Consider the following 12,910-nt stretch of genomic DNA (forward strand, 5'->3'; position numbering starts at 1 on the left):
ATTTTATTCAAAAATTCTGTTTGAAACTTGTACTGTTGAACTACAGTGTGCTGTGATCAGATTTTTATTCTCTGAAGGTGTAAAACCAGTAGAATTCATTATAGGATGTTAAAACAATATGATAAAAAGTATATTACAATGTATTTTTTATAACTGGATTAACAGTTTAGACTGAGCAGTATTGTCACTGATTTTCATTGTAATGAAAAACCAGCAGAAGTTTCAACTGAAATTTTGCAAAATCACATTAATAATATTATTAAAGGACAGATGCATAAAAATTTGGGAAATTGATGAAATTTATAATGCAAGTACTGGCACTGTCCATTTCATTATCCATTTTAAACTAAATTACTACAAAATGTGTTCAAGGTGGATTACAAGTCAGTCGACTCAAAATCACAGACATCCAAATTTACATTTTTGTGGAACTTAAATGATGGTTTCTAGCGGAAGGTTTTTAGATCGTATAATAACTTGAGATGAGACTTGGATCCATGATTTTGAGGCAAAATTCAAACCTCAGATTAGGGAATGGAAACATCAGAGTTTGCCTGCCAGTAAACAATCAACCTACACCTGACCCAGTAAAGTCTTGGTGGTTTGGAAATATAAAGGCCCAATTTATTGCCCAATTTAGTTGAAAGAACAACATATAATCAACAATGAGTAGAATGTGACATGCTGAAATGCACAAAACAAGGGGAACCCACAGTAAGGAGAAAATATCCTGGTTCTCCCTCAAAAGACGTAATTCTTCTACACGATAACGCTCATCCCCCATTCTGCTCAAAGAAAAGAAACTACTCAAAAATTGGCTTGGGAGGTGTACCCACATTCATCTCACAGTCCCAATCTTGCACAATCAAAATTTTGTTTGGTCCTCTGATAGAATTTTTACATGGCACTAAGTAGGTCAAGTATGGCTCCGACTCTGAGGTGAACAATCCTTTACTACTGGAATAATAAAGCTAACAGAAAAATGGGGCTAGTGCCTAAATGTATCTGGATACTAAGCTGAAAAGTAGCCTTAGTTTTATTGTCATTGAATGATTAATAGTTTTTTTTATAACGATTTGCCTCTAATTATTGAACAACCCGCGTATGTCACTAGTTATCTGAATGATTTCTCTACATTCTAAAGTAACATAATATTACATCAAGAACTATTGATTTCTCTACATTCTAAAGTAACATAATGTTACATCAAGAACTATTATTCTTTTATATGACTGTCATGTATGCATACTCTCCATAATGGAGATCTGTATTGAGTTCCTGGTATGGATTGAGATATTTACAAAAAAAGAAAAAAGTATTATTTCAATAGCTGGATCCTCAGATAATCCTTTCAATCATCATCAAAATTCAATTATGATCATTTTAGAAAAATCCAAACCAGAATAAATACTCCAGAATTTCCCTAAATGAACTCTATAATGTAGATTGGGAAAGAATGAAAAGTTTAAATGTTGTACATTTTTCATCCATCTTTTACATTGGTGACATATTGTAATTACTAAAGTGACATATATTGTATGTAACTAATAATGGTAAAAAATGTGTCAAAAAATTAGAACAGAAATAGTGTGAGTCATTTGTATGATTTGTTTATTTATTTATTTGTCTATTTTGTTATTCATATTGTATAAATTTTGATTTAGGCAGTAAATCAGTGTATTGTATTTTTCATTATTTTTAGTTTTTTTTTTCTTTTACAGTAATGTTTAAGAATCAGTGAGTAGAGTAACCTTATTAATTTTATGAATTGCCTGAAATTAATTCTAATATCATCATTGAATGTTGAACAGTTTAAATAATTGTATTTACTTATGTCATCACAGTTTTGTACTTAATGATTTTGTTTCAGTATACACTATGGACATTCCTGCCAAAAAATCTATATGAACAGTTTAGAAGATTTGCCAATATATGCTTTGCTTGTATCACCCTAATGTCTGTGAGTATGTTTGATTCTTACTAAAATATGATTACTAATACTGTTCATGAAAATATAATAGTTTTAAGCAGTATTTTGATAAAATTTATAATTATGTAAGTACTAATAAATAAAATTGGAGTTTTTATCTGTTGAGTTTTTACTGACATTATTGTATGAAAATTATTATTATTTTATTACTTTTAGCTAGCATTTATTGTTGGAATCTAACAAACAACAAATAAAATTTCATTCTGACATGAACATAACAGTACACTATATAGATCACGTTAATATAAAATAAATTATAAATGTAAAAACAAATCAAAATAATTCACAATTCAGAAGCCACTATTGAAAAAGCGGCTTATTTTGAGCACATATTTACATACACTTTGAATGAGATGAAGATAATTTTTTCTTTTTTTTTAATTAGTATTATTTAAAAATTCATCAACCGAGTAGTCATGTTTCCATGAAAGAAAATGTTTTAATTATTTTCTAAATAAACTGGAGGTAAGATTTTTCAAATGGTTTGGCAATTTATAAATTATGTCAATGGAAGCATTTCATATGATTACAAATATGGCCCTTTCTGGTAAGCTGAAGTATTTTGTTTAGTTATATGAATACAGTTCACAGGCTGGTCTGGTAAAATGGAATTTTCAATTCCTTTTAAATAATTACCTTCAGATAATGAAACAGTTGTGTTGTCTGTGAAGAAGGGAACAATAAATTTTCCAAGATTTTGAGGTAGATCATTAATAAATAAGAAAGACAAGGGACCTAAAACACTTATGAGGCACTTGTGTTCTACATCTTGAAATGAGAATTTTATATGTGTATTCTTATCAAAAGAAAAATTTCAACAACTTGTTTACAGTTGGTATGACTAACCAATAAGGGTAAGGCATGACTAACCAGTTTTAAGCAGCTTCTCTGATACCAAAGCCATTAAGTTTGTTAACACATTTTCCTTTTCAAGAAAAGTTAAAATTTGATTTTTCATAATTTTTTCAAATTCTTTGGAAAATTGCCCTAAAATTTGTAAATTTAGTGCCTATCATTCTTAAAGAGGGGAATAATAACAGAAGTCTAAGGCAACTTGGGAACACTCTGTTGCTGAAAGATTCATTATTCAAATTTGTAAAGTGAATGGGCTTTGTTTGAAATGGCTCAATATTATTGCTGTTTGAAATACCAAAAAGAAAATATTAAAAGGGAAAATAAAGAAACTAGTAGAGGATAAGATAATAGAAATTTTTTATTTTTAGTGATGTTATCTGACCTTTTTTTATTTTACTATAAAAGTATACATTGTCTTTATGAAAAAAATTCTTTATTCTTTAAAGTCTTTATGTAAAGCTCACAAAATGATAGTTTTTTTTAATTATATACATACAAAGTGTCCCAAAAGTCCTGCACCATAAGGATATATACAATATATTTACAATATCTGTACAACATGGTTTCCAAAAAAGTCGAAACAATTGAAAAAAGTCTCCCATGTTCCCCAGAATGTTAATCATTAAGTCAGGCTATACAGATTGGTACGCAGTTGTAATGTGCTCTCGTAAATGGTTTTTTCCTGATCTTGACTATGTAAACTTGGGATTTTACATAACCCCAGATGACACTATCTGTTGGGTTTAAATTCAGAGATCGTGGAGCCCATTCCACTCGTCCCTTACAACCGGTCCACTGGAGGAATGTTCATCTAGCCAATCACAAACTTGTGTACCATAGTACAGGGGATGCACCATCCTGCATTCTGGTTTTTCAGAACCCAGCAAATCCAAATCAGGCAGTAATTCATTTCCTAGCATTACCAAGTGAGTTTTGCTGTTAACTGTTCCATCAAAGAAGTAGGGGCCAATGATCCAGTCTTTCTACAAACCATGATCATCTCCTTGCTCCTTACTGTCAATAAACCAGTGAGGGTTACTGTCGGACCAATACCGTAAGTTATGTCAGTTCACCTCACCATTTACATAAAAGTTGGCCATGTCAGAGAATATAACTTCAGACAAAAACTTTGGGTCCTCCTGCAACTGGGTTAAAAACTAATTGTACATTTTCATTCAGCAATCAGGATCGTCTTCTGACATGGTGTAATACTTGTAACTTGTACGAATGATAATTGTTTTTTTGCAAGATTCTCCACACTGTTGACTGAGAAACGCCCACTTCCAAGATGTTTGGCAAATTGATTTTTTCGGACTTGCAGATACCTTAGCCAATAACAGATATAGTCAATAATAATAAACTTAAAATACATAGCACCCAGAATATGGTAACATACTACCAAACTTATCAGAAGTGAGAATATTCCTAGTGCTAAGTAGCAAGTGTGTACTCAATCAAGATCATACACTGGTATGATCTTGATTGCTATTTGCTGACGCTGAGCTTGCACAATTATATTGTCTTACATACATGCGATGCCGATGCGGTTATTGGGCTTAGTAAGTTTGTAATATAATGAGGGCATATAAAAATCTCATTGAGGGCGCCATGGCACCTGCAGGCACCGCATTGCCAATCACTGGTATAGGATATTTGTTATTCTTAAGAAAACTGTGTCATTTTCAGAAATAACTCAAGCTTATCAGGACACATTATTATCATTACACTTGTAGCATTGAAATGCATGTGTTTGTTAACTTTTGAAACATATTAAACACAGAACACAAATGTTAAATTTTAATTATTGGATCAAAATAAACAGTGTAATGTTGTTTATAAAAGTCCATTTAAAAGTAACAAAAAAAGAAGAAAGCATCAAGAAAGAACTTATTGCAGAAAAAATTTGTGTTCCACTAACTTTAAAATATAAGACAACAACAATAGTCAGTTTTGACTAATTGGAGTTGCCTTAAAACTGCATGATTTTTTTTTGTAACATAATATTTAATGTTGACAGATGTGAATTGAATTTATTTCCTATTGCTATAAATATTGGATGACTGATTCAAAAAACAAATTAGTGTACAAAAGTTTAAGTAATAAGTGATGCCAGGTGAATGGGATTTTCATGTATATTTTATAAGCCCTCTGCTCCTGTCATAGTTTTATGAATTTCTTTCCACTACTTATGTAAAAATAATCAAATAAAAATATAGATTTATATTTATTTTCATATAAAAATAAATGTTCAAATAAAAGTATAAAATCTCCTATTGTTCTTTCATTATGAATCATTCTACCAACAATATTTTGTTTATTTTTTTCTTTCAATTGTTTCTAGTTATTTCATAATGGTCCTGTAAGTCCAGTGGTATATGTCTTTCCAATATGCACAATTATGAGTGCCACAGCCATTAAGCAAGGATATGAAGATATTTGCAGGCATCGTGCTGATGTTAAAGCCAATATGTCTTCCGTAACTGTACTTCGCAGAGGCTGTTTGTTGGTGAGTAAACTTTTTTCTTATAAATATTAAGTAACTTTTTTCTTTTTTGGATAAATTCATTACAAGAATTAGTTACATGCTTGCTTATGGAAGCATATTTCTTGAAAAGTAAGGATGAAGGTATTGATATGTGAGCACCAAGAATTTCATTTTAAATTTCAATAGTCAGATATGGATTTTCTGTAAAAATATTAAAAAAACAGAGGTTTCATTTTGTTGAAAAAGATCAAAATTTTTCTATAACAGCTATGATCTCCATCTTTTTCACAAAGTAGAGTTTATTAACTATTGCTAATAAAATTACATTTTTTATCAGCATTCTCTGATTTAGGTATTGCAGGTAAAAGGTCTCGAAAAGAAAACTTGAAGAGCACCTTAATGTTTATGTGTTTTCTAAAATCATCTATCCAAAAAATTCCTTAGAAGTGAATTGATGAAATTAAAAATAACTAAGATGATTGGAGTAAAATAACTGCTTTCTATTGTAAACAGTAGAATATTTCTGTGTACTCACCAGTCACTATAGTACAGATATCCAGTTAACATGATTTTTGATAAGCATTTATTAAACATGTACGTTTATTAGACATTATGCATTTATTAAACATAACGAGATATTATTTTTTTGAAAATAAAGTGAAACCCCCCAATAAGAAGGAAGCATTCTGGTATTCCTTCAAAAGGCATAATTCTTCTGCACGATAATGCCTGCAACTGTACCTGTAGACATGAAAACAATTCCATGTCATATATCATGAGTTGGTGAGTAGGTGTTTCCCCCACATCCATTTACAATTCTAATCTCGCACCATCAGATTTTTTTTGTTTGGTTCTCTACAAGAGTTTTCACATAGCACTAAGTACAGCAGCAATAAGCAGGTCAAGAATGGCTTAGACACAGAGATGAACAGTTCTTTACCATACTGGAATAAGAAAGCTCACAGAAAGACAGGACAAGTGACAAAATGTAGCCAGGGACTATGCTAAAAAGTAGCATAGTTAGAAATGCGGTAAAGTACTGTTAGTTCCATTATCATTGGATAAATAATAATCTTTCTAGTTATTTGTCTCTTTAAATATTGAATGATCCTTGTATTATTACCCTCAAATGCAATGTTTTCTGAAAAACATAAATGTCTGTGCAGTACTTGATACATTCTTATAAGTAGTAGTAGATGTATCATTACTTTTTCAAGTTCAGTTAACTAGTCTAAATCTCTAAATATTTATTAAAATATTACAGGATAACTGGAGATATTCTAAGTTAGGTTATTTAATGACAATAGTTAAACCTTCAAAATGCCAATATTGTTTGGCATTCTGATTTTTGGACATGCAGTAAAACGTAAATAATTAAACTGAAATAAAAAGTAAGAAAATAGTAATCCTAGTTGAAAATTAGATGCATATTTTTACTTTCAATTAACATATATGAATACTTTAATTTCAGGATATACCATGCAAACATGTTCGTGTTGGTGATATTGTATGCTTACATAATGAAGAAGATGTTCCATGTGATATGGTATTACTATTGACAAGCCAATTAGATGGTAAATGTTTTATTACAACTGCTAATCTGGATGGTGAAACAAACTTGAAGGTTAGAAATGCAGATATTTGTTACATTAACTGATTTGTTCTTAGAAGGTATTTTGGATGATAATCTGAGTGTTTAAATTTTTATAATTTTTTTATATCTTCTTTATTAATTATATAAAATATACCATGAAATCCATGCTCCACTACAAATTTATAATACTGGAAATTTAAATTCCAAAATAGAATAATAGCTGAGGAAAGTATTAATTTCTAACTTGTAATTATAACTGTTGGTATGGTATATTCTTGATATTTATCCACATAAATAATAGAATAGAATCTATCATAACTGTCTATAAAAAAAGTCTGAATTTTTTTATTCATTTTCTGAACCAAAAAAATATCTCTAATAAGATTTCTGAAAAAAAGAAAAAATTCTGACCACTTTTTTGTTTGTAAAATTAAGGTTTTTACTCAGATGAATACTATGAGCGATTTGTAGTGTATTATATATCATATGTAAGCATACATCCTCATTATCTACAAGAGTATTTAATGGACATCTGCTTACACGTCTTTACAGCTGCTTTTGTTAACTTTACAATAAAGTTGTACATCCAAGTAATTTTGAGTCACATTTATGTTCTATAAAAGAGATTTAAAAAATTAAAATAAAATAGAAAAAAATTTTTTAATTTTCAGGACGTTATAACAGAAATAGTCATAAGTTTTGTTATGATGCTGATTATCTTAACATAGATTCAGGTTTTTTCTTAAAAAATTAATTCTGTGCCCTTTAATTTAAAAAATGCAAGTCAACTATTTCTGGTGGCTATCAATAATTTCTTAAATACTCATTAATTAATATATTCCAGAAGAATACATCACATCTAAACTGATATCATGATTAAAGTGTGTTATGTCATTATTCTGTGACTGAGTAAATTGAATTATAGGGCAATACTGTTATTATTGCAATCAACACTTTTTTTTGTTGGTATGAGGATTGTATTTTTGGTGTTTAAAGACTCAATCAAATAATGGAGTGCATTGTATAATTGAAGTTACATATAGGAAGAGCTTTTGTGTGAAACCTTCGGTGTTACAGGAAGGTGTCGGTATCATGCTTTTACAAATCGGTTAATTTGATAGTTGAGGGTTGTAGTTATGCTAGGTATTTAGTGTTGGAAGAGCCATACAAAGGCAGATAGTAGTAAAGTAAGGCGGATGTGTAAATACACTGATGGAAATGTCTGCTGAGACATTTGCATCAGTGGCATCCTGAAAGAGATCAAACTGATGACTGTGTTGTGTTATCAAGTTTAGAGGGTCTAAAAGACGACCTCTGATAAAGCCCATCAGGACGAAGAACGGAGGGGATGTTGTGGCAACCAGGATCATCAAGGGATCTTCTTCCCCTATAGAAGTCAGGATGTTATGTCATTATTTGTAATAATTATTACAAAGGCTTATTGCAATGAATGACTTAACATCAGTTCTTTGCATTAAAAAAAAAAATTTTTTTTAAATATACATGTCATCATCATCTGGTGTTCTGCCAGGCGACAGGTCCCTTATGCTGCTGCTGTCTGCATCCATCCTCCTCCCAAACCTTCTCTTTTGTCTTCTTATAGTTTCCAATCTTCACCTTGCTTCTTCTATTAACTTCATCCTTCCTCTTCCTCTCCTCCTTTTCCTTCTACTGTCCCTTCTGATACAGTTGTCACTTACTAACCACATCTGGTCACTTACAGTTGACCACATGTCCTAACGGTTTTCTTTAATGTACTTCCTGCATAAGTGCTCATTCTTCTTTAATCTTATTCATTACTTCCTCATTCCTCACTTTGACCATCCAACTTACTTTCTCCTTCTCTATATTTACATCTAAATCAAAAGCGTTGACCCAGTCTCAGTATTATACAATTAGCTGCTTTTCACTCTTTGTAATATTTCCTTCTTTTAAATTATTTTATTTAACAAGATAAAGTTCAGAATAATATAGCTGCCAATACAAAAAAATGAATTTGTATTTACAGCAAATAATAATACTATTATTATTATACATGCAGTTTCATTGTTCAGCTTGAATAAATAGTATTGTATGATAAGATCTTTCGTGTGTAAAAATTTTCTGAAGAAAAAACATAACAGGAAATACATAGAGAAAAAATAAAAATAAATGATGAAATTAATTATCTGGTATTCAGTTATAACTTAAGTCTTGCATACAATCACTTCAGATTATTTTTCTTTCCTAAAACAATTTTCCTACTCTGCTCCGCATGAATGCAAGTTTCCCTTCACATTGCAAAATTTTAGAGGTTGTAAAATATGATCAATTGTCAAGATAAGGATTCATTTATGAATAATATTTTCTCATCCCAAACTGAATCTTTGTTTAATTTTAAAAATTTTAGTTTAGAACTTTTAAATTTAGAGTTATAAATTTATAACTAATGGGGAATTGATGTTTTTATTATTAAGGGATCATAGCAGTAAAATGAATCATGAGTATCACAGTTGTATCAACACTGAAACCAATTAAATTTGCTATCTTTTCAATTAACCTTATCAAATTTTCCTGTACAATGTAGAGCAATCTTACAATGTCAATGCAATTTATTCAACTATATTGTCAAAATGCATCATTTTTCAGTTTTGTTTTATTCAGTTCATACATTAAACTTTTATTGCCATTTTGTATGAATGTTACATTCTTTTTATGTACTTTTGTTATCTTCTCTTGTGTCCTGTACATTGCAGGTATAAAAAAATTACCTGTAGTATGTCATTTTTACAACAGATAAATCCTGTAATACTGTTAAACACTTGAAAATATTATAGGTAAATATTACTCACAAGAAGCAGTATAACAATAATAAACTGTTTTAACTTTTCAGTAAATAGTGTATTTAAATTATTATTGTTTTTATTATATTAATTTAGATGCTTTCAATATTTTTTTTTCATGATGCTCAAACACTGTGTAGTATTCAATGTCTTTCTTTCTTTCTCTTTTTCTGTTTAGCCTCCAGAACCACCATAAGGTATTACTTCAAAGGATGAATGAGGATGACAATGTATGAATGTAAATAAAGTGTAGTCTTGTACAGTCTCAGGTCAACCATTCGTGAGATGTAATGTTAATTGAACCCAACCACCAAAGAACACCGGTACCCAAGATCTAGTATTCAAATCCGTATAAAAGGAACTGCCTTTTCTAGGACTTGAATATCTTAACATGATTACAGAGATCTTCTCTCCCTACCACTATCACTCCCTATGATTTTTTCTATCACACCATTTTCTTTTGAGTTTCGAGACTTGTTCAGAAAGTTCTCAGCCTAACAAAGAAAACACAAAATTTCTGAGAAATTTTTTTTCTTCACTTGCAATTCAATACAATTAGACCAATTACTTTCTACCTTTTTAATACCCTTAATATAAAACGATTTGTTATCAAAGTAAGCAGTTATCACAACTTTGACTTCATCATTTGAAGTAAATCTTTGACCAGCTAGCTATTTATTTATTCAGTTTTAGAAACAGGAAGTAACTGCTGAGAGTTAAATCTGAAGAAATACTCTAGAAATAACTCTAAACACCTTTGAGAAGTGTTCATTTGAATATGTTTTCAGTCAACTGTTAACAAATATGAAGCAAACGAGTGGAAAGCTTTAGCGTGCCAGAAACATCATGTTTGATGTTTGCAATATCAGCAAGCTGTATATCTTCATCAACAATATTTAGTACGGTATTGTGAATTTTTGTGACAATTTTGTCATTGCGGTTTTTGAGCATTTATTTTGAAAAGATGTACGATCAAGTTTAAAGCCCACTTTTTTGCTCCTGATAACAAAGCAGAAAAGTTCTTTAAATGTAAATTATTTTTGTATGTCCATCAGGAATAAACCTTTTAGAACAAAGTACAGTTCAACTTCAATTTTAGCCATTCTTCAGAAAATGCCAAAAGTTGTTTGCTTTACTCTATCACCACAAACAAGCAGCTAAATATATGTACCTGATACTTTTGCAGCACACCATTTGAAGGATCACACTTGATTTCTCAAGTAATAATTTCATCATAATCATTTGGTTACACTTGCGTCAGCTCTGTGTCAAGCTGAGAACTTTCCGAACGACATTGGTATTTACAATACAGTTAGAACGTATTAAAAAAAAAAATGTTAATTATCACATAAAATCATTTTCAGAGCTGAAACAACAATTTTATCAATTAAATGTATTTAATAGGCAAGGGCCAACAAGCAGCAAGCAGCCAATTCTATAGCTTGACATCTCCACTCAGTATTTTAATGACTTTACAGCTTCATGTAATTTTGGTCAACCTATATTATATGTTTAAAGAAATTACCAATCAACCAGAAAAAATGTTCTTGCAGTCAAGTTTTCATTCAATTTAGGTTCCACAACATTTAAACTTTTTTTTATATAAATTATCAATTAAATTATTTTTTTTTTAGGTCATGGAGTGTCCAACAAATTTAAATTTAAAGCTTGATGATTTAGGGGTGATATCTGGATTTATAGAATGTGAGAATCCATCTCCTAACTTATATAATTTTTCTGGATATATTCATGTAGAACATGATATGCCTAAATTAGTTAAAGATGATGAAAATTCTCATGTTAATGAAGCTTTTACAAATGATGCAGAATTAAATCTTTTATCAGTTAAAAATCCAAATCAAGATATAGATGCAGAAAAAATTATTAAGAAAGCACCACTTGCAGCTGAGAATGTTCTTCTGAGAGGGTCAAGGTTGAAAACTACAAGTTACATATATGGTATGCATTGCAAATTACTGATTTATGTACTTATATTTATTTTATGTTAATTAATTAATTTTTACATACTGTTGAGCTTATTGAAAACTAGACTTCAAAACTAAAAATCCTGATTCATAATCCAGATAGATTTTTAAAAATCAATACAAGCATTGCACAGATATTGGTTAAAATCAATTATTCTCCACTGTGGTGAAGGTGTCGCAACAGAATGTTATTATTATTAATTTGTTATTTTTATTTTATTTATTTAAGCATTTCCTGTTACCAGGAGAAAGTACTGGGTGATGCTTCAGGGGAAGACTAAGAAACCTCAATTCTAAAAGCAGTAGATTAATTATAATACACGTAGGAGAAATAGGATTTATTTTGAATGCTTTATTAACATGGAAAGAAGGTGCAAAAAATAAATGTTTACACTTGCTTTAATTTATTTTTCTTATAAATTTGTACCAGGCATTGTGAATACTAAGCCTCGGTTCAGAAAATTATTTGAATTGGACTGAAGAAAAATTAATAAAAAAATATTCATAAAAATTTGATAATAATAATACAAATAAAGCATTGTATCACAATATATTAAAAGAAAGATTATTTTCATTCAGTTCAAGAAAAGAAGAAAAGCAGGAAAACAAGAAGTTTATATACAATATTAGTCTTATTTCATTTTCTTCCTCTATGCTGAAACCTCAACTATACAATTTAATTAAGAAAAACAAAGAAAATTACTAATTATATTAGCTTGTTGAGTCCGCAAAGAAAAATGAACATGATGTGTTATATTACTCTTATACCACCTAGAATTAATTCCACTGAAATTATACTATCTAAAGTAAGATATCTAAAGGTCGTTTTGGCAGCCGCACTGTCATTTTTGACACTGATATTATTAAACAGATAAGTGGAAATAAGTTTGCTGAAATGGATGCATCGCATTGAAAGCCTTATTTTGAAAAAGTAAAGAAATAAAAAAGATGGTTACATTAGACAAGAATACATAACTGATAATACAATTGAATCTTTTATAATTTCTTTGGATGACAGCAAGAGAGAAAATGATGATACCAAAAACTCAATTTTTAGCGATTTTAATGACGTTCGGCCATTGTAGATTTTGAAGCGGTTTTGTTTATTTCTATTTTTGTGAAATGTGTAGTGTTTTATTTTTTTAAAGCCTAATTATAAGTTCACTTAATTAAGCTGGC

At 29.8% G+C, this 12,910-nt stretch overlaps 1 protein-coding gene across 2 annotated transcripts in view; it reads left to right on the forward strand.

Annotated features, from left to right (window-relative positions):
• Positions 1-12,910, forward strand: part of LOC142324874 (phospholipid-transporting ATPase IF-like) — a 103,178-nt gene that overhangs the window by 19,019 nt on the left and 71,249 nt on the right. For both annotated transcript variants that reach the window (XR_012756415.1, XM_075365949.1), the window contains exons 3-6: positions 1,871-1,960; positions 5,187-5,351; positions 6,802-6,954; positions 11,381-11,705. Coding sequence is in view for 1 of the 2 variants with exons in the window: in XM_075365949.1 (XP_075222064.1) it covers positions 1,871-1,960; positions 5,187-5,351; positions 6,802-6,954; positions 11,381-11,705 (733 nt within the window). In the remaining variant the exon portion in view is untranslated. The remainder of the gene's footprint in view (positions 1-1,870; positions 1,961-5,186; positions 5,352-6,801; positions 6,955-11,380; positions 11,706-12,910) is intronic.

The sequence above is a fragment of the Lycorma delicatula genome, chromosome 5 (assembly GCF_047948215.1).
Source record: "Lycorma delicatula isolate Av1 chromosome 5, ASM4794821v1, whole genome shotgun sequence".
In the NCBI taxonomy this organism is placed as follows: domain Eukaryota; kingdom Metazoa; phylum Arthropoda; class Insecta; order Hemiptera; family Fulgoridae; genus Lycorma; species Lycorma delicatula.